The 26,888-nt window shown below is 45.4% G+C and overlaps 1 protein-coding gene and 1 long non-coding RNA gene across 2 annotated transcripts in view; one reads left to right on the forward strand and one right to left on the reverse strand.

Moving 5' to 3' along the window:
- Nucleotides 1–26,888, reverse strand: part of LOC129457242 (uncharacterized) — a 147,030-nt gene that overhangs the window by 112,507 nt on the left and 7,635 nt on the right. The window lies entirely within an intron of this gene.
- inhbaa (inhibin subunit beta Aa) lies at nucleotides 16,744–25,893 on the forward strand. Its single transcript, XM_033985626.2, has 2 exons — nucleotides 16,744–17,689; nucleotides 23,321–25,893. The coding sequence occupies exons 1-2, from the start codon at nucleotides 17,290–17,292 to the stop codon at nucleotides 24,124–24,126; spliced, it is 1,206 nt and encodes a 401-aa protein (XP_033841517.1). The 5' UTR covers nucleotides 16,744–17,289; the 3' UTR covers nucleotides 24,127–25,893.

Genomic DNA, 26,888 nt, shown 5'->3' on the forward strand with positions numbered 1-26,888 from the left:
GTGCGACCTTTACGTGATGAGGAGAGACGAAATCAACTGACTTTTGGAGGAAAACTGTACTCTAAAACAACAGCTGGCCGTGGTTAAGTTCAGCGATGGGTGTTTTGCAGACAACGGTCAAGGTGCGATATTCACCAGGCTGCCAAGGTTCACCACGTTCACTGACATTCTGACTGATCTGCTGCCTCTGATGTCGCATGACAAGAAAGCACTTACGCCTTTTCAAAAACTCCTGCTGACCTTAATCTGCCTTCAAATGGATTTACCCGTCCATCTTCTCTCTGACTTGTTTTTAGTTTCACAGAACTCAGAGAACCAAACGTTCAGGGACACCATCTCCCACTTGTATTCTGTCCTCAAACATGCGATTATGTGGCCCGGGAATCCTGGATGAAACACAGTCTGTGGAGGCGTTCGGAAACAAGGTGATCATCATCACTGACCATTTTGAGATTCTGAGAGAAAAAACGTTTAACAATAAAGTGCGGATCCAGATGTTGTCAGTACAGAAACAAATGCACACGGTTGAGTATCTGATTGGAGTGACACCCAAGGGATCCATTTGCTTCCTGTCGAACGGGCGGGGCGGGTCAACAGGTGACAGACGCTTGGCTCTGTCACCTGTCACGGGCTGTTAGAGAGGGGGAGGAGGGGGACGTGGTGTTGATATCACAGGGTCCATAGAGGCTTTGACATGCAGGAGAGGGTGGGGATGTGGTGGGTGGAGGTCATGGGAGCAGGTGGAGGAGGGGACAGGACTCTGGACCCCCAAGACACAGAACAAACCAAGAGACTGTCACCTGAGGAGTGACATTTTTGGTAAATGTGTGTCAGAGGTACAAGGTGCTCTCTGGCCCCGCCCCTCCCTCCTCTTACCCTGTGAAGGAGAGAAACTCACCTTTTTAGACAAAATGGTGCCCGAGCACTGACCCTGCACCAACATCTGCCTTCTCCTGGACCACTAGTGTGTAGAGAAGGGTGATACATCGGTTCCGGTGTCGATTTGTGCCGATATCATTCCCTGTGTGCCCTTTTGAACAGAGTAATGAGTAAAAATGGAAATGGAAGAGTTATATGGATGTGCGCTTCACAAACTAATTGTTTTGTATTCCAGAAAAATACATTTGTTTTTCATTTTACAAAAGTGAGAAGTTAATTTGTGATCTTTACTTCAAGTTAAGATAAAATTTGGGCCTTAACATATCGGCATCAGCAAATATCGGTTATTGGCCACAGCAGAAAGCCAAACGCAGGATATTGGTTAAAAAAAAAAAAAAAACTCTAAAAAGCTCTAAAATGTATTTTCTTGGTTTGTTAATTTGCATAAAACCTGTTGGCAAGTGGCCAGGTGAACAAAACGAATTCTGTGGAGCTCAACGGTGATCGTCCGCTCTGGTTCTGGAAGTACATTTTTCATTAATTTTCCCATCCTTTATGGGCTCGACACACGGGGAGCGACGTCGCTCGCTCTCCATTTATTTCCAATGGTCTCTGTGCGACTCTGTGTAAATCGCTCGTGTCTCTCACCTCCGCGACAAGTGAAAGTCGTGCACGTGAAAACCTCGCGCTCGTGCATGTCGACGTGCACACGCGGGCCTGCGACGCGACTAATGAAAGTTGAAAAATGTTCTACTTTTATCGCTGTCGCACAACATCCAATCAGCGAGAGTTTGATTGACGAGCCAATGCACTGTCCACTTCAGAAACATGGAGGAGAAAATTATACTCACGGTGTCGGATTTCCCAATTCTTTTTGACATCTCAAAGAGACTACCGAGATATATCAAAAAAGCAGCTGCCTGGGAACTCGTTGGTGCCAGGGTGAATATGAGAGGTAAGTTAACATGCGCAAATTTGTTAATTCAGATAAATTTATGGAGGCTAATAACCAAATGTATTAAAGACTGATTCAACATTTAAACAATATATTTATTTAAGGTTTTTACATTAAACGGAATTAGCTGCAGAATAGGGTGGACCCAGGATCGCTTTTTTTTTTTTTAAGTTTTGTAGAGTGCAACCAATTGTAATATTTTAGTCAAATGAAGCAAAACTTTACGAGATTTCATTTTAGCGTCTTTTTCCCATCTACCGCTATTAACCTCAAAATTCCCTCCAAATAAACAGCCAATCAGACGTGTAGGAGGCTCGATCTGCTCTGGAACAGAGCGCGACGTGACAAGCTGCCGCTAGTCACTGCAGTTTGTTGCTGCCCGTGTGTTCGATTTTAAAGCCTCTGCGATGAGTGTCGCTGCACGCTGTCGTTAGTCGCTCCCATGTGTCGAGCCCATTACACCTCTCGAAAAATCAGAATTCAAAGCGGAGGCAAACCAGCTCTGTGCTCACTAATATCCACAGGTTGTTTTTGCCTCCCGTACACGGCCTGCAGCCTAAATGTTTTTTATTCTCAATGTCAGACATGAATCTACCTTTTCATAAGACTGTTTTGAGTCAGATCAAAATAATTATGCATTTCTACTGAAGTCAACAAAACATTGACCAGCAGATGGAGCCACAGTAAACGTGAAGTGCACAACTGGTCCGGGCTGTGCAGGCCCCGGATAATCAAATCCACAACAGTTAAACAGGAGTCTGCAGTGACATCACTCTGTGCTGTGTGTGTGTGTACGCTCTGTGTGTTGCTCTGTGTGTTGCTCTGTGTGTTGCTCTGTGTGTTGCTCTGTTTCTCATATATATTTAAGTCCAAATTGACCATTTAAATGCAAGATTCTGCAAAATGTTTTACTAACTTAGCGGATTATAACATTTCAGAAACAGATTTTAAATAAACATACAGGTCTTGTGGTCCTTAGTTTACACGTAACTGATAATCCCCAAAGATGTTCAGCAGTTACCATGGAGACACAACGCACACATTAACAAACACTGTCAGAAAGTTTAAAGTTCATGGTTCATGGTCCTGTTCAGGAGTTTGATTTTCAACAAAAAGGTGAGAGTGACTAAAAAACTGTTGGCTAATGCTAACTAGCTTATGACTGTAATATTATTTGAGAGAGATATGTCACCTGTTGTAGTTCAGATGAGTCAGTTGTTTCTGGTCAGATTGTGGTTTTTAAAAAAGCTCAGATTAAAGTCTAATTTGGGTGACAGAGCTTCAGATAGAGGAGAGCCTTCAGTTAGAATCACACCCCCAGAGAATGTAGATGACATCAGATTTTAAGATGCTAAATAATACATCAGTGACACAAGGGTTTAATCAGGTTGTTCCACTGCGCTCTCGTTACTTTTGACGTTGTTTGGGCTAAAATATCTCTGTGGACATTTTGCACTACTGACACAAACATTATAGACACTTTGCCGCTGATGTCATCAACATTCCATGGGGGTGTGAAGCTAACTGTAGGCACTGCTCTGTCTGAAGATCTGTTACTCAAATTAGACTTTAATCTGAGGTTGTTTTTACACAATCTGACCAGAAAGAACTGATTTAGCTGGGAAAAAAACACAAGGATTATTGAAACTTGTGAATCTAAACACAGTTCAGTATGTTTGTGATGAGGAGACTGCACTGGAACATGGTGCAAGTTTTTACTGTGGAACATTTCTGCAGTGGGCTTTGGCATCATGGCGTTATGTTGGTGCACCAAGCCAAACATCAGGGGTCTAGCATATCCAGCGCTGTAATTGAGGAGATTTTTAGGTGTAATTGTACTTTTTTGAGTAGATTTTTAAACCTGCACTTACTACTTGTCAAATTCTAGCCATGTAATTATAATTAGTAACATTTAAAATCAGCTTTGATTGGACAGAGCTCACAGAATATGAACTCACTTAACTCATAAAACGTGACTGCGTCTCCTGCTTTGAAATCATCACTGAAATATTTCCCATAATGCATCAGTTCTTGCAGCCTTCTGAACCCGTCTTTAAGGACAGTATGACAAACAACTGTCTCTCTAATGCTAGTGTTGGGACTTTCGACTCTCTTATGGGATCTGAATCTTTTGCATCTTTTCACTTCAAAGAGCTGTTCAAAAGACTGACTCTTTTCATATTTAATTATATAACAGAAGCCAATGTGAGAACTCATCATTATCTACAAACTAATGACCAGAGAGAAATGATCAAGGCTATGATTTGTTTAAAATGGTTCAAACAGAGAGTGGGAGAGTGTTTACCCTTTGAAATGACGCAATCCAAATAAAACGTACACGTGCAGAATGATACGAACAATCATTTTAAATGTAACTGTTCTTAAGATTCCAAATATATTCTGTTTGTGCTAAAAGCTCTCACTCGTGTCACTGAGCTTCTTCTGTGCTCATTCACTATTCAGAAGAATAAAAATGCATAGACATTTGAAAGACAAAGATTCAGTTCCAACCGTTCAGGTTAAGGAACCGTTCAAAAGACCCGACTGGCCCTGTCTGTGTCCTCTCAGTGTCCTCTCAGTGTCATCTCAGTGCCCTGTCTGTGTCCTCTCAGTGTCCTCTCAGTGTCATCTCAGTGCCCTGTCTGTGTCCTCTCAGTGTCCTCTCAGTGTCGTCTCAGTGTCCTGTCTGTCTTCTCAGTGTCCTGTCAGTGTCCTATCTGTGTCCTCGGTGTAGGAGCAGCGTCTCTGTTGGATGTAATACTAAAAGTCAAAACCCCACGTCCTCACTCTGTTCAATCCTAAATTTTGGGATCTCTGTCCTACTGTTTCCTCATCACAAACTGGAGTTGTGTTTTGTTTCATTCTCACATGTTTAACACACAAACGATGCAGATTTTTTCTGAGTTCTTCTCCTAAACAGAAAAGACTCAGTTCCACCTCTAGAGACGTAACAGACTAATATTGAAGTGTTACTCAAACATGTGAATAAAACATTTTGAGGAGGGAACAACATTACAATGCAGCTAAAGGTTTACAAGAGTCACAACAGCAACAACTACTACTAGTACTAGTACTAGTACTAGTACTAGTACGAGAAGTTACGATTACTATTATAACTTCCTTTAATTTAATTTCATTTATTTTTATAGATCACAAAATCAAAACAGCAGCTGCATCTCAGGTTTAACACGATCAGTGATTTAACACAAAATGAAACAACAGTGAAACAGACACTGATCCAACAGTGACAGACTAACAACAGAAAACAAAGTGTGTCCCAGGACATCCCCCTGTCCCCAGACTCTCCACCTGCAGGAACAACTGTCCTAGGACATCCCCCTGTCCCCAGACCCTCCACCTGCAGGAACAACTTTCCCAGAACATCCCCCTGTCCCCAGACCCTCCACCTGCAGGAACAACTGTCCCAGAACATCCCCCTGTCCCCAGACCCTCCACCTGCAGGAACAACTGTCCCAGGACATCCCCCTGTCCCCAGATCCTCCACCTGCAGGAACAACTGTCCCAGAACATCCCCCTGTCCTCAGACCCTCCACCTGCAGGAACAACTGTCCCAGAACATCCCCCTGTCCCCAGACCCTCCACCTGCAGGAACAACTGTCCCTGGACATCCCCCTGTCCCCAGACCCTCCACCTGCAGGAACAACTGTCCCAGAACATCCCCCTGTCCCCAGACCCTCCACCTGCAGGAACAACTGTCCCAGGACATCCCCCTGTCCCCAGACCCTCCACCTGCAGGAACAACTGTCCCAGAACATCCCCCTGTCCCCAGACCCTCCACCTGCAGGAACAACTGTCCTAGGACATTCCCCTGTCCCCAGATCCTCCACCTGCAGGAACAACTGTCCCAGAACATCCCCCTGTCCTCAGACCCTCCACCTGCAGGAACAACTGTCCCAGAACATCCCCCTGTCCCCAGACCCTCCACCTGCAGGAACAACTGTCCCTGGACATCCCCCTGTCCCCAGACCCTCCACCTGCAGGAACAACTGTCCCAGAACATCCCCCTGTCCCCAGACCCTCCACCTGCAGGAACAACTGTCCCAGAACATCCCCCTGTCCCCAGACCCTCCACCTGCAGGAACAACTGTCCCTGGACATCCCCCTGTCCCCAGACCCTCCACCTGCAGGAACAACTGTCCCTGGACATCCCCCTGTCCTCAGACCCACCTGCAGGAACACCTGTCCCAGAACATCCCCCTGTCCTCAGACCCTCCACCTGCAGGAACAACTGTCCTAGGACATCCCCCTGTCCTCAGACCCACCTGCAGGAACAGCTGTCCCAGAAAATCCCCCTGTCCCCAGACCCTCCACCTGCAGGAACAACTGTCCCAGAACATCCCCCTGTCCTCAGACCCTCCACCTGTAGGAACAACTGTCCCAGAACATCCCCTTGTCCTCAGACCCTCCACCTGCACGAACAACTGTCCTAGGACATCCCCCTGTCCTCAGACCCACCTGCAGGAACAGCTGTCCCAGAAAATCCCCCTGTCCCCAGACCCTCCACCTGCAGGAACAACTGTCCCAGAACATCCCCCTGTCCTCAGACCCTCCACCTGCAGGAACAACTGTCCCAGAACATCCCCCTGTCCCCAGACCCTCCACCTGCAGGAACAACTGTCCCAGAACATCCCCCTGTCCTCAGACCCACCTGCAAGAACAACTGTCCCAGGACATCCCCCTGTCCTCAGACCCACCTGCAGGAACAACTGTCCCAGAACACCCCCCTGTCCTCAGACCCACCTGCAGGAACAACTGTCCCAGAACATCCCCCTGTCCTCAGACCCTCCACCTGCAGGAACAACTGTCCCAGAACATCCCCCTGTCCCCAGACCCTCCACCTGCAAGAACAACTGTCCTAAAACATCCCCCTGTCCTCAGGCCCTCCTTCTACAGGAACAACTCCAAAAAAAAAAAAAAAATGTGGAAAAAGAGAGTCTCGAAGGAGAGATCCACTCCCATGGACAGACAGGCTGCAGACGTGTCAGGACAGACGCTCATCCATCTGTAGGGACAGAGCCCACTCAAGATTAAGAGACGGAAGGGGGCTTATCCAGGATAGGGTTCTACCAGACAGGTGCGCGAAGGGGATCCACAGCCACAGAACAGGATCAGGGCATGGGAAGGGCATCTAGGGTCCAGTGATCACTGGGCAGTCAGTACGGGGGCATCTGAAACAGTTACACTCCCCAGAAAAGAGTGGGACATGGAACAACTTGTGAATAGCAATGAACGGACTCCAGGTGAACTGAAACAGAGGGCAGTGCTCAGGTTACCACACTTCTCCAGCAAACTGTGAGTTTTCCATTTCAGTTAGAATGACTTGGAAATAACTTTTTCCAAGTCTAACTTTTTTCTCTCCTGTGAGTGCACTTACAGTAACAGTCCAGAAGATGGCACCAGTGCAACAGAAGCGGATCATCCTGAAGCTTTACTCCCTCAGACTCAGATGTCCTGCCATCCTCTTCTATCCCTGTGTGTCAGATGCCCTCCCACCCCCTGTATCACTGTGCGCCAGATGCCTTCCCATCCTCCTGTGTCCCTGTGTGTCTGATGCCCTCCCACCCCCGTGTATCCCTGTGGGTCAGATGCCCTGCCATCCTCCCATGTTGCTTTATGTCAGATGCCCTCCCATTGCCCTGTCTCCCTTTGTATCAGATACCCTACCACCCCACTGTATCCCTGTGTGTCAGATGCCCTCCCTCTCTGTCCTCAGGTGACATGCTTCTCTCTTCTGTAATGGCCTCACGTAATGGCTCCGGCCTCAAACCATTTCAACGATTTATGACAAAGTCAGAACAAGGACTCTACAACTTACGCACAAGTTTAAAGCTGCACTCTGTAACTTTTCTGGAAGGAGGCTGTTACCTTCTTGTTGATGCTCACATGCTTAACCTGGAATGTTCCACAGCATGGCATTAAATGTAGCTCAAAAAGGCCTTGACAAACATGCATCCTTAATGATAAAAACATGACTGTAGTACAACCTCTATTATGACACATGTGTTTGGAAATCACCTCAATGACACTTACTCCTGACTTTAAAGATGCATCATATCACTTTTCTAAAGGAGGGTCTGACGTGAACCAACTGAAATATCCCACTGTATGGCATTAAACATTTCACCAGAGAGACAAGCAAGTCGTGACATAGTACAGTTAAAGTTGATGGTTCAAATCCTACTTGTGTCTTTGGGCGTTACCTCAAGTGTGTTGGTGGTTCAATCCCCTTTGTCCATGTTGTGTACTGTTGTTGTGCTGTTTGGCCAGACACTTCCTCTTCTCATCTGTGAATGAGGTGTGATGGGTGGAGGTCAGTCTGCCCAGGGGGCTGTGGCAATGGTCGACCTGAGGTGAACCTTGGACAGTTCTTTGGTGTAGATCCATATTTGACCTTTGGATCTCAGGTCGGTTATTTGATATTTGAGCAGAAAATAAACTGGGCTCTGTCTCCTGTCTCTCTCCCTCTGTCTTTTCTCTCTCTCCCCTCTCTCCCCATGTCTTTTTTTCTCTCTCTTCTCTTTCCCCTCTCTCCCTTCTCTCTCTCTCCTCCCTCTCTCTTCCTGAGCCTCTGTGAATCCGGATAATCCCCAAAACCTGAGGAAATATTGACTACAGTGGATCTGAGGCTGAGTCAGACCAGGACATGGTTCTGAACCAGGACTGAACCAGGACTGGACCAGGACTGAACCAGGACTGGACCAGGACTGGACCAGGACTGGACCAGGACTGGACCGGGATTGGACCAGGACTGAACCAGGACTAGACTAAAACTGGATCAGAACTAGACCAGGACTGAACCAGGACTGAACCAGGACTGAACCAGGACTGCAGGACTGGACCAGGACTGCAGGACTGCAGGACTGGACCAGGACTGGACCAGGACTGGACCGGGACTGGACCGGGACTGGACCAGGACTGGACCAGGACTGAACTGGAACTGGACCAGTGATCAGTCCATCTTGTTGTTGTGTCTTTTGGCAAGACATGTGGTGTTCAGAGAGGCTGAGGGCACAGATTGGTAGATACATTATATTCAGCCCTGGGGCAGCTGTGGCTTTGCCCTCCCTCATCCTCAGGTGCGTCCGTTCTCCTCATCTCCCTTTTTTGTGTTCTTGTCTCTCTTGCACTCTCTCCTCCTTTCTTCCTTTCCCTCTTTTCTCCCTCTCTCTCCTCCTCTCCCTCTCTCTCATGCTCTTTTCATCAAATGGACGATTAGAAGTTTTCTGAGTTTTCTAAGTCATCCCAGGACACGGTTTGTTAATTCATTTACATTAAACACCACCGCCCCAGATCTGAGAGAGAGAGAGAGAGGGAGGGGGGGGCAGACAAAGAGGGAGAGAGGCAGGGAGGAGGAGAGAGATGAGAAGAAAGAGAGACATGAGAGGGGGAGTGGGAGAGTGAGGGAGAGAGGGGGGGTGATAGAGGGAAGGAGGAGGGGTGAGTCGGGGACATAGCTTCACAAAGGATCTGAAACAAAAGAATGTAAAGTGTTTAGGAAGAGATTCAGACGAGCCAAGTTTAATCCTGATATCGTCCTGGTATTGTCCTGGTTTAGTCCTAGTTTAGTCCTGGTTTAGCTCTGCTTTAGTCCTGGTTTAGTTCTGCTTTAGTCCTGGATTAGTCCTGGTTTAGTCCTGGTTTAGTTCTGCTTTAGTCCTGGATTAGTCCTGGTTTAGTTCTGCTTGAGTCCTGGATTAGTCCTGGTTTAGTTCTGCTTTAGTCCTGGTTTAGTCCTGGTTTAGTTCTGCTTTAGTCCTGGTTTAGTCACAGTGGGATGGGCATGGTTTGTTTGTTGCTGGTTCGATTCCTGTGAGACGTGAAATGTTTTCAGTGGTAATAGACCAGCAGGCCCACTGAGGCATATGAGCCACGATGTTAGTCCAGAGTCTGGACCTGAAACTGAACCTTAGACCAGAGACCTGGTACAGTCCTGTTTTAGTCTCGGTTTAGTCTTGGCCTAGACTTTAGAGGGACTGACCTGATGACAGTGCGATAAATGTGAATTGTGTCATAAATTAATGAAAAATCAATTATATAATCTGTTTAATAATTCAATTTACAGACATCGAGTTTACGTGTGTCTCCTCCTCTCAGGAAGGAGGTTATGGGTTAGACTCCTGAGCTCTCTGAGTAGAGTGTGCATGTCCTCCCTGTGTTACTGTGGCACAGAGGTTATCCTGTCTCCTCTCAGTGAGGAGGTTGTGAGTTAGACTCCTGATCTCTAACAATTTGTTTATAATAAATAATAATAAATGATTCAGAGCAGAACTTTATGTTTATGTGAGAAATTCCGATGAAAACTCACCATGAGACTGCACTTTAGCTCTTCTGTTCTGAGGAGCGTTGTAGGGTTTTGAGTCCTGGTTTAGTCCTGGTTTAGCCCTAGTTTAGTCACAATGGGCTGGGGATGGTCCATTGGTTGCCGGTTCGATTCCTGTGAGACTTGAAATGTTTTCTGTGCTAATAGTCCGAAGTCTAGGTCCATTGAGGCATTATGGGTAAATGAGCCGCGATGTTAGTCCAGAGACCGGACCTGAGACTGGATCTGAAACCAGACCAAAGACTAGACAAAACAGTAAAACATAAAGTGTAGGTTTAACACTTTAAGACTTATTTTCAACACTGCTTTAGTGAACATATGGTCCTGTTCCCTAGAGCGTTGAGTTTACTCTTGAGATAGACTTATTTTTTCAGAGTTAATTCAACACTGGAAAGAGTCAGAAACAAAAAAACGATTTCTTGCTTTCAATAAAGCACAAAATATTTGTTAAGCTAAAACCATTCAGCTCAAGGATTTAGTAGATCATTCATGTAGTTGATTAGTTTATTTTTAGTCCAGATAATGGCTTATTCTATGTGTACACGATTCTTTTAATAACTCATTATCTTAACTGAGACAGTTGTTGCAGCTTTAAGTGTATTTTTTAAATAAAATACATCACTCTTTAAAAAGACTTGATATATTTTTGGAGTAAAAAGTCAGATAGCGACTGTGGTAGCATTCAAACACTCTTCTTCAAGGCCTCATCCAAACACTCTTCTTCCGGGCCTCATCCAAACACTCTTCTTCCGGGCCTCATCCAAACACTCTTCTTCAATGCCTCATCCAAACACTCTTCTTCCGGGCCTCATCCAAACACTCTTCTTCAGGGCCTCATCCAAACACTCTTCTTCTGGGCCTCATCCAAACACTCTTCTTCCGGGCCTCATCCAAACACTCTTCTTCAAGGCCTCATCCAAACACTCTTCTTCTGGACCTCATCCAAACACTCTTCTTCCGGGCCTCATCCAAACACTCTTCTTCAATGCCTCATCCAAACACTCTTCTTCTGGGCCTCATCCAAACACTCTTCTTCAAGGCCTCATCCAAACACTCTTCTTCAACGCCTCATCCAAACACTCTTCTTCAAGGCCTCATCCAAACACTCTTCTTCAAGGCCTCATCCAAACACTCTTCTTCCGGGCCTCATCCAAACACTCTTCTTCCGGGCCTCATACAAACACTCTTCTTCCGGGCCTCATCCAAACACTCTTCTTCAGGGCCTCATCCAAACACTCTTCTTCAATGCCTCATCCAAACACTCTTCTTCAAGGCCTCATCCAAACACTCTTCTTCCGGGCCTCATCCAAACACTCTTCTTCCGGGCCTCATCCAAACACTCTTCTTCCGGGCCTCATCCAAACACTCTTCTTCCGGGCCTCATCCAAACACTCTTCTTCAAGGCCTCATCCAAACACTCTTCTTCTGGGCCTCATCCAAACACTCTTCTTCCGGGCCTCATCCAAACACTCTTCTTCAAGGCCTCATCCAAACACTCTTCTTCTGGACCTCATCCAAACACTCTTCTTCCGGGCCTCATCCAAACACTCTTCTTCAATGCCTCATCCAAACACTCTTCTTCTGGGCCTCATCCAAACACTCTTCTTCAAGGCCTCATCCAAACACTCTTCTTCTGGACCTCATCCAAACACTCTTCTTCCGGGCCTCATCCAAACACTCTTCTTCAATGCCTCATCCAAACACTCTTCTTCTGGGCCTCATCCAAACACTCTTCTTCAAGGCCTCATCCAAACACTCTTCTTCAAGGCCTCATCCAAACACTCTTCTTCAAGGCCTCATCCAAACACTCTTCTTCCGGGCCTCATCCAAACACTCTTCTTCCGGGCCTCATCCAAACACTCTTCTTCCGGGCCTCATCCAAACACTCTTCTTCCGGGCCTCATCCAAACACTCTTCTTCCGGGCCTCATCCAAACACTCTTCTTCCGGGCCTCATCCAAACACTCTTCTTCCGGGCCTCATCCAAACACTCTTCTTCAAGGCCTCATCCAAACACTCTTCTTCAAGGCCTCATCCAAACACTCTTCTTCAAGGCCTCATCCAAACACTCTTCTTCCGGGCCTCATTGGATGAGCATGGCCGCATCTGCAACAAAAGAAACAGTAAAATTACAGAGTTAAAATTTAAAATTGTATTTTATATCATACTGTGTATCTAGGTTATGTAATAAATGCCTATCACTGTAACAGCAGCAATAAGAACAAATTAAATCCACAGAATAAAAAACACATAAAATCACCACTTGATCATCTGTCTCTACTGCAGACTCACTGCCAGCACAGAGCTCCCTGTGATGTGAACCTGTACAAAAACTAGCCCAGCCACATGTGCTAGCTTAGCTCTAGAAAGTGTAAACTTTAGACACCATTATGGTTCATGTTTGGAATCAATTGAAACCAATTGCAAGCATGATAAAACTAATTATTAAAGTAGTAAACACTTTGGGTTTACCAGGGTTTGAAATGGCACCTTCCACGTGAGTTAGTTTAGCCTAAATTTACAAGTTTAAAGTTATTATCGTTCAAGTAGAAACATTCTGCATGGTTGTGACTTTTTAAACATACTTTTGAAAAATTGCACATACAAATGTAATTATAAGGTACATGGCAAAAAATTAAAATAAATATTCAAAACATCACAGCTTTAAGCTTCTATCATTCATTTTGAATTACAAATCTATTTAATTGTGTTATATACTTTTTACTGTGTAAACTCTCTTGAGGGACGTTTAACTCTGGTCTTTCTTTAATAACTCTAATGAGTGTTTATTTAACTACTGAAGAGTTAATATTGTTTATCACTGTTTGACACCAAAGACCAGAGACCAGACCAGAGACCAGACCAGAGACCAGACCAGACCAGAGACCAGACCAGACCAGAGACCAGAGACCAGAGACCAGAGACCAGAGACCAGACCAGAGACCAGACCAGAGACCAGAGACCAGACCAGAGACCTGGTACAGTCCTGTTTTAGTCTCGGTTTAGTCTTGACCTAGACTTTAGAGGGACTGACCTGATGACAGTGCGATAAATGTGAATTGTGTCATAAATTAATGAAAAATCAATTATATAATCTGTTTAATAATTCAATTTACAGACATCGAGTTTACGTGTGTCTCCTCCTCTCAGGAAGGAGGTTATGGGTTAGACTCCTGAGCTCTCTGAGTAGAGTGTGCATGTCCTCCCTGTGTTACTGTGGCACAGAGGTTATCCTGTCTCCTCTCAGTGAGGAGGTTGTGAGTTAGACTCCTGATCTCTAACAATTTGTTTATAATAAATAATAATAAATGATTCAGAGCAGAACTTTATGTTTATGTGAGAAATTCCAATGAAAACTCACCATGAGACTGCACTTTAGCTCTTCTGTTCTGAGGAGCGTTATGAGATTTTGAGTCCTGGTTTAGTCCTAGTTTTGTCCTGATTTAGTCCTGGATTAGTCCTGGTTTACTTCTGGTTTAGCTCTGGTTTAATCCTGGTTTAGCCTTACTTTAGGTCTGGTTTAGTCTTGGTTTAATCTTGGTTTAATCTAGTCTTGGTTTATTCTTGATTCAGTCTTGCTTTAGTCCTGGTTTATTCTTGATTTTGTCCTGCTTTAGTCCTGGTTTAGGCTTGATCTAGTTCTGGTTCAATAGTCGTAGTCGTTTCCATCACGGATCAAATTTTCATTAAAACTGCAAACTGATGTTGTTTTTGTCATTTCCAGATCTGTCTCTCTGATGACATCATAACTCTGCGTCTGGTGACATCACAGTGACATCACGCGGCACACAGGGACATGTGGCGTGTGAAGGTCCGAAGAATCACACTCACACCCACTCACCAGAGACCAGGACTAAACCAGGACTAAACCAGGACTAAAACAGAACTGAACCGGGACTGAACCAGGACTGAACCAGGACTGAACCAGGACTGAACCAAGACTGAACCAAGACTGAACCAGGACTGAACCAAGAGTGAACGAGAACTGAACTTGTACTAAATCTGTACCGTACCATGACTACAACAGGACTGAACCAGGACTAAAGCAGAGCAGGTGTCAGAAAACGTGAGTGTTGTGCTGACAGTCGTCGGTGTGAGCGATGAGTGATTCCTCTGAAAAAAATCACCATTTTAAAATTAGACATGTTTTATTTTTAGGAGCAAAGTCGAGCATGAGTCGGTGTCGCCTTTGTCCTCTGGGCGTAATATCTGTGTAATCACCTGGTTTATGGTTACTATCTCTGGAATTACTGGGACCATCCACATCAGACAAAGTTCAACATCAGCTCCGTCAGTGTAAATAAACCAAAGTGAAATGATTTTATCACAGTAGCTTCACCTCGAAGACATGATTATTGTCAGGTGAAAGGACTTTAAACAATAAGATTAATATATGGTACGGTTTAAGGACTAAGCCAGGACTAAACCAGAACTAAGCCAGGACTAAGCCAGGACTAAACCAGGACTAAGCCAGGACTAAACCAGGACTGAACCAGGACTAAACCAGGACTAAACCAGAACTAAGCCAGGACTAAGCCAGGACTAAGCCAGGACTAAGCCAGGACTAAGCCAGGACTAAGCCAGGACTAAGCCAGGACTAAACCAGGACTGAACCAGGACTGAACCAGGACTAAACCAGGACTAAACCAGGACTAATCACAGACTTTCTCCATCTGAAAATATGACATCAAACTGAGAGAGAAAAAGAGAGAGAGGGAGAGAGCGGAGGAGTAGAACGTCACAGGGAATCCACGCTGGACTGAAATAAACGAGGGAGAGGGAGGGAGGTAGAGAGCGGTAGAGAGAGACAAGAGAAAAAGAGAGCGAGGGAGAGTGGAGGGATGGAGGGACAGAAGGCAGCGAGCCAGTGGGAAACGTGAGAGAACATGATCATAGGAAACAACAAAAATATCAGCAACGCGTCACCAACCACCGACCAGGAGAGAGAGAGAAGAGGAGAGGAAAGAGAGGAGAGAACAGAGGAGAGAGAGAGAGAAGAAAACACAGGAGGGAGAGAGGAGAGGATTAAACAGAGGAGATAGAGAGGGAGACAAGAGAGAATGGAGGAGAGAACAGAAGAGAGAGGGAGACAAAAGAGAGGAGAGAACAGAGGAGGGAGAGAGGGGAAGAGAGAGGAGAAGGAGGAGAGATAGAGAGGAGGAAAAAGAGGGAGGAGAGAAGAAAAAAAGAGGAGAGGAGAGCGGGGAGGAAAGAGAGGGATGAAAGAAGAGAGGAAAGAGGGAGTGGTAGGAGGAGAGGGAAAGAGTGGTAAGAGGAGGAGAGGTAGAGGGAATGAGGGAGGAAAGAGAGAGAGAGGAGAGATGAGAGGGAAGAAGAGGAAGTGTAGTAGGGAGAATCCTCATCGATGCATCACTGAACGTGTCAAACTTCAATTTACACCAGAGCCCTCTGAAACTAGTTTGAGTTTGAACAGGGACTAAACTAGAACTAAACCAGGACTAAACCAGAACTGAACCAGAACTGAACCAGAACTGAACCAGAACTGAACCAGGACTGAACCAGAACTGAACCAGAACTGAACCAGGACTAAACCAGGACTGAACCAGGACTGAACCAGGACTGAACCAGGAATAAACCAGGACTGAACCAGGATTAAACCAGGACTAAACCAAGACTGAATCAGGACTGAACCAGGACTAAACCAGGACTAAACCAAGACTGAACTAGGACTAAACCAGGACTGAACTAGGACTAAACCAGGACTAAACCTGGACTGAACCAAGACTAAACGAGGACCAAACCAGGACTAAACCAGGACTAAATAAAGGCTAAACCAGGACTAAACCAAGAATAAATTAGGACTGAAACAGGACTAAAGCAGGACTAAACAGGGACTAAACCAGGACTAGACCAGGAGTAAAATAGGACTAAACTAGGTCTATGCAGAGAGGAGACTGGAGGAAGGATGGAGAGGAGAGGGAGGAAGATTAGAACAAGCTCCGCCTGCTTTTCCCTAAAAGCGCTCAACTGGTGCCGGGATCCTCAGTCAGCGCCAGCAGAGCGGCCGGGCCAGACCCAGAATCAGACCTAGAACTAGACCTAGAACCAGGACTTGAACGAGAACCGGACCAAGATCGAAGCCTGGAGCCAGAGCAGACACAGAGAGGGGTTCAGAACTGCACTTCACTCAACAAAAAACTACAACTTCTCCTTCTCCTTTTTTGAACTGAAGAGTTTTTACAGAGAGGAAAAGAAGACCAAACTCAACATTTTGGCATTAAAAAAAAACATTTTTGTCAACTAAGAGCTACAATGTTCGAAGAGTGATTTTTGAAGACTGAGAAAGGACAGATCTGCTACATTTTGAGACAGCACTTAAAAATCTAAGGCCAATTTTCCAAACTCATGAACAGGTGAAGTAGAGATTTGTCACATTTTAAAACTACAGTGTCTTTATTTTACATTTTTTGGTCATCTGAAAAAAATGGAAAGAGATCATTTGTACTTTTTACATTTAGACTCATTTTAAAGACATTTTTTTCAATTTCACACAAGAAACGAGATTGTGAATGATCTGTGTTTCATTTTTCAGCAAGTCTCAGATGCAGTCCGGACTTTTTCACTAACAGTTTTCCAGACTGTTTGATTTTCCCGTTTGTGGCTGGAGTTTTTCTCTTTTTTTGGTCTGATTTTGGTTCATTCAAGTCGAGAGTTTAACCGCCTCCAGACTCGGCTCCATCTGCCACCACAAAGCTACACAAGACGCAACCATTTTCAATCTCCAATTCAGAAACATTTTTGAAGACGTTTTTGAAGTGAATTTGAGTCATTTCATTCAATATTTTTAAACCAGTCTCCCTCTTCTGCTGCACATCAACAGTTTGACAATTAGAAGTAAGATTTTAATACTCTCATGTTTAGTGGATGGTTTTGTGTGGTATCAGGGCACAAGAGCACAAAACTGAACATTTAAACATCTGACTGAAACGCTCAAACGAAATAGTCTCCAAACTTTAAATCAGACACACGTTTAATCTTCAACATAATAAGAACAGAAGAGCAGAAGAACTTTGTCACAAACTTTATCCAGAATATTTGTCCATAGAAGTGTGACCTCTCCAGATCCAAACTCAGACCCAGGCTCAAACCAGACCATGCTGCTGTGCCTCTGCTCCCTCTTGCTTCTCTTTGGGGCGTCAGGTGCACAGCCTGCCCTGACACCTGCCCTGACACCTGCCCTGGCGGAGCCGGCGTGCCCGTCCTGTGCCCTGGCAGCACTGCACTCTGCCGCGGGGCAGGGGGCGGGGCCCGGGCTGGATGTGGTGGAGGCGGTCAAACGTCACATCCTGTCGATGCTGCACCTGTCGAACCGTCCCAACATCACCCGCCCTGTGCCGCGCGCCGCCATGTTAAACGCCATCCGCAAACTGCACGTGGGGCGCATCGCCGAGGACGGTAGCGTGACCATTGACGAAGAGGGCGGTGCCAAAGAGGCCCGCCGCGGAAAAGACGCAGAGAGCCAGGACACCACTGAGATCATCACCTTTGCTGAAGGTCAGTGCTATGGCAGTGTGGACTGGTTAGACTGTGTGTGGCAGAGTGGTTAGCCTGTGTGTGGCAGAGTGGTTAGCCTGTGTGTGGCAGAGTGGTTAGCTCTCTATCATATATTCCTCCATCAACATTTTGAGGCACGGTGACTTGTCTGTGTGGAGTTTGCATCTTCTCCCTGTGTCCAGTTTTCCCATGCACAATACATCAAATCCTCCAGCCAGGGCAGTCCAGACCAAGACTAGTCCAAGATCTGGTCGCACTGCTGCTGATGAGCTACTTCTGAGCAAGATCCTGCCTCAGTTTTGGGTTAGTCCTGATTTGCCACTGGTTAAGTCCTGGTAAAGTCCTGGTAAAGTCCTGATTTAGTCCTGGTTTAGTCCTGGTTTAGTCCTGGTTTAGTTCCAGTCTCTGTGGGGGAAGCCTGTGTGGAGGTTGATGTGTCACTTTGAGTCATTGCAGTCACAAATAGAACAGAACAAATATTACAACTACTACTACAACCAGACTACTACTACTACTACTACTACTACTACTACTACTACTACTACTACTACTACTACTACTACTACTACTACTACTACTATGTCCACAACTACAGCTAAAACTACTGCTACTACTACTACTACTTTTATTGATACACCTGTTTTGCTTAGTCCCATATAGTCCTGCTTTATTCTTATTTTATTCCTGGCTTTGTTCCGGTTTAGACCAGGCTTAATCCTGTTTAAGACCAGGTTTAGTCCTGGTTTAGTCCTGGTTTAGCCCTGGTTTAGACCTAGATTAGCCCTGTTCATTCAGAGGCTTACATTCATTACCACAGTCCAAATCTCTTCTTAAACCAAAATTGACTAGTGGCTAGTCACTACTCACTAGTTTTTTGTCCTCTTGTATCATCACTACTCATGTGGCCTAGTATTGTTGTAGTAGTAGTAGTTGCAGTAGTATTAGTAGTTGTAGTAGTAGTAGTAGTACTGCTGTAGCGTGTATCTTCTAGTACTTGGGATTATAAATCTTGTGGCGTGTGGTTGTGTTGAATGAATCAGCTGAAAGAGGAGGAGGAGATGGAGCTGAGCCAACATCACAAAAACAACAAAATATTCACAGTAACCCAGCACTACTACTACTGCAACTACTACTACTGCTACTGCCATTACTACTATTACTACTACTACTACAACTACTGCTACTACTGTTACAACAACTACTACTACTACTATGACTACTACTGCAACTACCACTACTACTTCTATGACAACAGCAACTACTGCTTCTACTACTGCAACTACTACTAATACTAGTACAACTCCTATTGCTACTACCATGTCCACTACTACAACTAAAACTACTGCTGCTGCTACTACTACTATTACTACTTCTACAAATACAAGTGCTACTACTGCTACTACTTCTACCACTAATACCACTACTACCACCACTACTGCTACTACCACTACTGCAATTAAAAATGTTGCTGCTGCTACTACTACTACAGACTTGTGTATTCTTGACTATATTCACTTGTGGTGGCTCAGTCTGGAGTTGAACTTGGTCTTGGTCTGGTTTTAGAGTCTAGTCTCACAGATGTAAAAGTGCCTCCTGATTGGATAAACAAATACTGCATCGGCCAATCAAAACATGACTAACTGCAACACCAGCTATTCAATAAGCAGAGGTCAGTCCCACTTAGTCCTGGTCTAGTTCTGGTTTAGTCCCCATTTACGCCTAGTGCCGTCCTAGTTAAGTGGTACTTAAACTTTAGACCTGGTTGACTCCTGACTCATTTCTGACTTAGTCCAACTTAAGACCCACTTTAGTCCTGGTTTAGTCCCACTTTAGTCCAATTTAAACCTAGTTCAGTTCTGGTTTAGTCCTGGTTTAATCTTGTTCAGTCCTGATTTAGTCTTGGTTTAGACCTGGTTCAGTCCTGAGTTAGTCCTGGTTTAGTCCCACTTTAGTGCTGGTTTAGTCTGGTTTAATCCTGGTTTAGAACCAGTTTACTCCCAGTTTAGTCCTGGTTTAGTTCAAGTTTAGTCCTGGTTTATTCCTGATATAGTCCTATTTTACACCTGGTGTAGCCTTGCTTTAGTCCTGATTTAGACCTGGTTTAGGTCTGCTTAAGTCCCTGGTTCCCGGAGGTCTGCTGCGTAGTGCCGTGTGTTTGGGTTCACAGCGGGTTGGTGCCAGCTGGACCAGAATAGACCCCACAAAGTCCGTTTTTTCTGGGGTCTGGACGGACTTTGCAGGAATGCCGCTAATGAAGTCCCAGTCAGGTCCAATTAGTCCCAGTGTCCGAGTATTTGTCCGAGCGCCTGATGGTGACGGGGCGGCCACTTTAAACCGCCTGGCCAAAAATAAGGACCATTCTCACACCCACCACAACAGGTCCTGAGTTAGACCAGTTCTAGTCCTTATTTAGACTGGGTTTATTCCTGGTTTAAGCCCGGTTTAGTTCTAAGTTCGTCCTGGTTTTGTTCAGGTTTAGACCTAGTTTAATCCTGGTTTAGTCCTAGTTCAGATATTGTTTCATCTGGAGTAGTTTTATCCTATTTCCCTAGCTATCTCCTCACCTCCTTGTCTCCTCTCCTTCTCTCCTCTGATGCCTGCTTTTCTCCTCTGATGCCTCATTCTCTCCTCTGATGTGTCCTTCTCTCCTTTGATGCCTCCTTCTCTCCTCTGATGCCTCTTTTGCTCCTCTCATGCCTCCTTTTCTCCTCTGATGCCTCCTTCTCTCCTCTGATGCCTCTTTGCCTCCTCTAATTTGATGCCTCCTCTCCTCTGATGCCTCCTTGTCTCCTCTGATGCCTCCTTGTCTCCTCTGATGCCTCCTTCTCTCCTCTGATGCCTCCTGGTCGCCCCTGATGCCTCCTTCCTTCCTCCTTGTTTCCTTGTCTCCTCTGATGCCTCCTTGCCTCTTCTCCTCTGATGCTCCCTTGTCTCCCCTGATGCCTCCTTGCTTCCTTCCTTGCTTCCTTCCTTCCTTCCTTGTCTCCTCTCCTCTGATGCCTCACTTTTTCCTCTCCTTCCTTCCTTGCTATAGCAGAAAGCCACATTTTGGAAGCGCCCCTCGGTAACATCTGTATCACAGGGAGGGAGGGGAGTATTATGGGATGTGTGGAACTAATGGAATCAATTGGCTCAACCCCAACAGAAACTCCAAGCAACTGTTTGTCCCTCTGAGACTCTCTGATCTTGGTTTAATTCTGGGTTAGTCCTGATCTAGACCTAGTATTGTCCATGGTTAGCTCTGGCTTAGTCATACTAAGCCCTGATAGGATAATAATATTGCCTTTGGTTTAGTTGCAGTAATACTAGTGTAAGTAGTATAAGTAGTAGCAGAAGTAGTAGTATTAGTAGTACTGCGTTTGTAGGGAGTGTGGATCTTTGTGGTCTTTGGGCGGATCAAAGCCCAGAGACAGAGCCTTTATCTGGAAACAAGCACCAGCCCTCCCCCTGAACCACACCTAGAACTGAACCAGGACTGGATCAGGACTAAACCAGGACTACACCAGGACTGAGCCAGGACTGAACCAGGACTGAACCAGGACTGAACCAGGACTGAACCAGGTCTGAACCACAATTTCGAATACCAAACTGTAGACAGAAATACTTATGGGTTCAGTCCTGGGTTCAGTCTGGTCTTAATCCAGGTTTAGTCCTGGTTCAATCCTGGCTTAGTCCAGGTTTCGTCCTGGTAAAGTTCTTCACAAATCCACGTTTCAAGGGGCAGTGTAAATGCTTTGCTTGTGGGCACTTGAGAGAAAATGACAACTTAAAAAGTCCAACAGACCATAGACTTCATAAGACAACTGGGGAACCGCAGGGTCCGGGTGGGTCCTGGTTTGGTCCTTGTTCTTTGCTCATTTAGTCCTGGTTCAGTCCTGGTTCAGTCCTGGTTCAGTCCTGGTTCAGTCCTGGTTTAGTCCTGGTTTAGTCGTGGTGAAGTCCTGGTTCAGTCCTGGTTCAGTCCTGGTTCAGTCCTGGTTTAGTTTTGGTTCAGTCCTGGTTTAATCCTGGTTCAGTCCTGGTTTAGTTTTGGTTCAGTCCTGGTTTAGCTGTGATTCAGTCCTGGTTGTAGTAATGGCAGTTGTAGCTATGTCCCTAGTTCATTGTCAGTGAACAACAAAATCATTTGTTTGAGAATCTTCAAAACCACAGGGTGTGTCTCTGACCAAACAGGACTGTGCCAGAACTAAACCTGGACTGAATCAGGACTTTGGTCTAGATACGGTCCAAACCTGGTCCAAACCCGGGCTAAACCCGATCCACACTTGGTCTAAACCTGGCCTGTGGTTCACCTGGATTGACTGCTGTTCCACACACTTTACTTCAGTCTGAGGACATTTGGTCTAAACAGTCTAATCCCTCGGACCGCATTTCCCAGCATTCCCAGCGGTGTATTATGACATGGTGTGTGATTTATGAGCCTAAGTTAAACACCACCACAATAAAAGCACAAAGTGTGGACTGCCACAATAAGAGCCCTAGACCATCCAGTAAATCAAAACAGGCTTTGAACCAGGACCAAACCAGGTCCAGCTTTAGTCCTGGTTTAGTCCTGATTCAGACCTGGTTTAGTCCTGCTGTAGTCCTGGTTTCACCCATGCTTGTCATTCTATAAATACGTTGATAGTATTTGCAGAGTCAAAGTGAAATGTCCCAAACGTTCTGAGTTTGTTTACTGTGAGTCAGACGCTCTATTCTGAGAAAGCTGAGAACAACCAGGCTAAAAGTGTCCCTGAACGTGTCACCATGTTACTGTCTGTGCGGGGGAGACCTGAGACCGGACCAGAGCCAGACCAGAGACGGAAGACCAGAGACTGGAGACCAGAGACTAAAGACCAGAGACTGGAGACCAGAGACTAAAGACCAGAGACTGGAGACCAGAGACTGAAGACCAGAGACTGAAGACCAGAGACTAAAGACCAGAGACTGGAGACCAGAGACTGGAGACCAGAGACTGGAGACCAGAGACTGGAGACCAGAGACTAAAGACCAGAGACTGAAGACCAGAGACTAGAGACCAGAGACTGGAGACCAGAGACTGAAGACCAGAGACTGGAGACCAGAGACTGAAGACCAGAGACTGGAGACCAGATACTAAAGACCAGAGACTGGAGACCAGAGACTAAAGACCAGAGACAAATATTTTCAAACTACAAATGTCTTTAATATTATTATGTGGTCAGCAGACTCCTATAAAGGTCCAGTTTTGTCCTATTTATTTCATTATTTCATCAGTTCAAATGAGGAAGGAGAGTGGTACAGAGGAGGAACAATAACTATATGGTACAGAGGAGGGCCAGTGGTGCAGAGGGAGAGGGGGGCAGAGGAAGGAGCAGGCTAATATGCAGAGGAGGGACAGTGGTGCAGAGGAGGGAGAGTCCAGGCCAAACATTGTGGTGATTTCGTGGTGTGAGGAGTCGTGTCTGATCGGTGTGAATGGAGATTTAAAGTGCTGCACGCCCACAGCTGCTCTCTCACTCTGCCCATCTCTCTGTCTCTCCCTCTCTGTGTCTCTCTCTCTTTCCCTCTCTTTCCCATTGAACAAATGATTACTTTTGATATTTTAGCAGTCTGTACATGTTTGCTCCCTTTGCCTTTCCTAACCCCTGTCTGTCTCTCTCCTCTCTGTAGGAGGCCCTGGGGGCTCGGTGAACTTCGTGCTCTCTGCTGAAGCCTCAGGTCTGTCTCTGGTGGAGCAGGCTAATGTTTGGTTGTTTCTGCGTTTGTCCAAGTCCAACCGCAGCCGTGCCAAAGTGACCATCCGCTTGTACCAGCCACGCCACCGCCACCTCCGTAACGAGGCTCAGAGTGACGACGTGCTGCTCGCCCAGAAGAATGTGGACACGCGGCGCAGCGGCTGGCACACATTCCCTGTGACTGCCGCCGTGCAGAGCCTGCTCTCCAGAGGCTCCGACAGCTCCACGCTCTCTGTGCGCGTGTCCTGTCCGCTCTGCGCCGACGCCGGGGCTAGCATTGTGCTAGCATCTGACTCCAGAGTTAGTGCACGTGAACAGTCACACCGGCCCTTTCTAATGGCCGTGGTGCGACAGGACGACCCCTCTGATTCAAAGAGACGTAAAAAACGCGGGCTTGAATGTGATGGGAAAGTACGAGTCTGCTGCAAGCGCCAGTTCTATGTCAACTTCAAGGAAATCGGCTGGAACGACTGGATCATAGCGCCCCCTGGCTACCACGCTAACTACTGCGAGGGCGACTGCCCCTCGCATGTGGCCAGCATAACGGGCTCCAGTCTGTCCTTTCACTCCACGGTGATCGGACACTACCGCATGCGCGGCTACAGCCCATTTCAGAACCTGCGGTCCTGCTGTGTGCCCACACGGCTACGTGCAATGTCCATGCTCTACTACAACGAGGAACAGAAGATCATCAAGAAGGACATCCAGAACATGATTGTGGATGAGTGCGGCTGCTCGTAAACTGTGTTACCTAAATGATAAACAAACTGTGCCATGACTCTAAGACATGGAAACGCAACGTCCTCGATGAACCATAACCTGCTCGTCGAGAGCAGGACGAGACTGAGGACAAAACGTAAATAAATCAGATCTAATATATTTTTGTTACGGACAAACTGAAGGCTGTAAAATAGTTGTATTATTTATGAGACGAGCGCCGCGGACTCTGAGGCGCCAAAACTGAAACTGAAACTATGCAACTTGTTTCCTTCAAATGTTTAAACTTTATCGACTTTGTTGACGACAGATACTTGAATGGAACAAGTTGGCCCCGCTGCTCGAACCAAACATTTATAATTATTATTATTGTCAATGTTTCATGTTTTTTGCATTTTTTTGTTCTTGATTTTATGTTTTTTAAACGTTCAAAACGTTATTTTTTGCACTATAGCGAAGTTTAGCCTCGAGTCAATGCAGTGCATCATAAGACGAGAATAAGGTTCACTTCATAGGCTGTGTTCACGTGCGCTGGGAAACGCAGATGTCTGACCTGGTTTATGGTTCATATTTCTGTAATCACTGGGCCTATCCACATGAAACAAAAACTGGCACAAAGTTCTTCTCCGTCATAGTGTTTCCCTCTCACAGGCGGACACAAGAGACAGCATAAGTGAGGAGCCCAAATACCAAGGAAAACATCTGTGATTTTAAATCTCAGAACGTGAATGCCCCCTATAGAAATATACGTTAATATTGTCATTGGTGTAAATGACGCAAACAGCCAGAAAATCATCAAATCACCAAAATATGTGACAGGACTAAAATGGGACCAAACTCGCCCGAGTGGCACAAAGAAAATCAGCCGATCTAATCTGACTGAAAAGTCAAAGGCCTAAACGTTTGGCATGTTCACGCTCCTTATCACTGACTTCAGAGCAGTGGCTAAAGATGTTCCAGGTGGGGATTTTCTGACTGTTTTAGCGTTTTAGATTTTTAGCTTTGATTTGTCACGACGCACCAACAGCACACAGTATTCATAAAGATGTTTGAAAAAAGGAGCAGAGGCAAGAGTTCGGCTACACGTCCAACCATCGCTAAAAACTAAATTAAATTAAATTAAATACTGACTATAAATGACTGTAAAATGGTCATTTTGCCCAGACAAAGCCATTAGCTATGAAAAGATAACTATACCTAAAAATTATACCTAAATGATTACAGTTAGCACAAGCTACACTCATTTATTACCAAGAATAGCACATTAGAAGTTTAGTAAAAACAAGCCCCAGCTAATGTTAGCAGCTGTAGCACATTAATAGCACAAATGTTCAAAGTTTAGTCAATCACCTGCCCTCTACAAGCACTGCCCTTGTGTCACTGGGCAAGACACTTCGCCTCCTCAAAAGTTGTGTCAAATTCTTTTACATTATATGGTTCAAATCCTGAAAAGATTATGTGTGTGTTCATCTTAAGGTCAAAATGTCACACTTCCACTCTCAAAGCTAGCCAACAGAGAGACAAACATTAGCTTACACGCACATTAGCATCTGTAGCTAAGTTCTGAACAGTGTTACGCTCTTCACTACAGTCTGGGGACTTAAAAGGATGGACTCATATATATTCATTATTTGTCCTGATGTTTGGTTTACAATCTGTTGACAGTATTAAAGACTCTTGTCTTTAAAGGGCCTCAAACCGTAATAATAATAATATTCATAATATTAATAATAATTGTATTTTATTTATTATTTAACTTAAGTTATTCTGCCGTTGGAGGTGTAGTGGAGCGACCCCGGAGCACTGTCTGTACATCTGAATAAATGTGGTTTTCAAGCTCAAACTCAACACTCTCCTGGCTCATTTGTACTGGTTAAGTCTTGGTTTAAATGGCTAAATTTAGTCCTGATTTAGTCCAAGTTTAGTACTGGTTTAATCCTGGTTTAGTTTATGTTTGATCCTGGTTTAGTCCTGGTTTAGTAGCATACTGATTTTGTCTAAATTTAGGACTGGTTTAGTTCAAGTTTGGTACAGGTTTAGTCCTGGTTTTGTCCTTGTTCCAGTTTAGATCTGGTTTAGAGGTTTTAATGATTATTCAGTTTTTTTTATTTTATTCCTGATACTTGGTTTACTTGTTTTAGTCTGGTTTTAGTCCAGTTTTAGTCCTGTTTTAGTCCTGGATTAGCCTTGGATTAGTCTTGGATTAGTCCAGATTTAGTCCTGGTTTAGTCAAGATTTAGTCCTACTGAAATCCGGGTTTAGATCTTGTTTAGTCCAGATTTTGTCTCTTTTCTCTGGAGCGTTGGGTTCTGTTCGGTCGTGAGTCCAGGGAACGCTTCAGCCCACAGCATGGGTCGAAAAGTCAACGCTTTCCACTTCACGCTCCATAAAAGTTTAGAGGCATCAGAGGAGCGCACCTGAATGAGAGAAGGAGAGAGGGAGGAGAGCAGATAGAGGGCGGGAGGGAAAAGAGAGAAGGAGGACAGAAGAGGGGAGTCAGGACATTAGCAGAGGAAGAGAGAGAAGAGAGGAGGAATTGGGGAGTGAGTGAGAGCAATAAGAAGAGGAAGTGAGCAGAGAGGGGAGGATAGAGAGAGGGAGAGACGAGTGGGAGAGAGGAAAAAGGAAGAGAGAAAAAAGGTGAGGAGAAAAGAGAAGGAGGAGAGGGGGGGAAGTAAGAGGATGGAGAGAAGGAAGACAGGGGAGAAAGTGAGTGGAGGGAGAGTGGAGGATAAAGAGAGAGAAGAGAGGAAAAGAGAGGGGTTACAGAGAAAGAGGGAGGAAGA

The sequence above is a fragment of the Periophthalmus magnuspinnatus genome, chromosome 20 (genome assembly GCF_009829125.3).
Source record: "Periophthalmus magnuspinnatus isolate fPerMag1 chromosome 20, fPerMag1.2.pri, whole genome shotgun sequence".
NCBI lineage: Eukaryota > Metazoa > Chordata > Actinopteri > Gobiiformes > Gobiidae > Periophthalmus > Periophthalmus magnuspinnatus.

Coding starts and splice junctions, on each gene's coding strand:
- inhbaa (XM_033985626.2), top strand. CDS start 17,290: ATGCTGCTGTGCCTCTGCTCCCTCTTGCTTCTCTTTGGGGCGTCAGGT. Junction 17,690..23,320: donor GATCATCACCTTTGCTGAAG/GTCAGTGCTATG, acceptor TCCTCTCTGTAG/GAGGCCCTGGGGGCTCGGTG.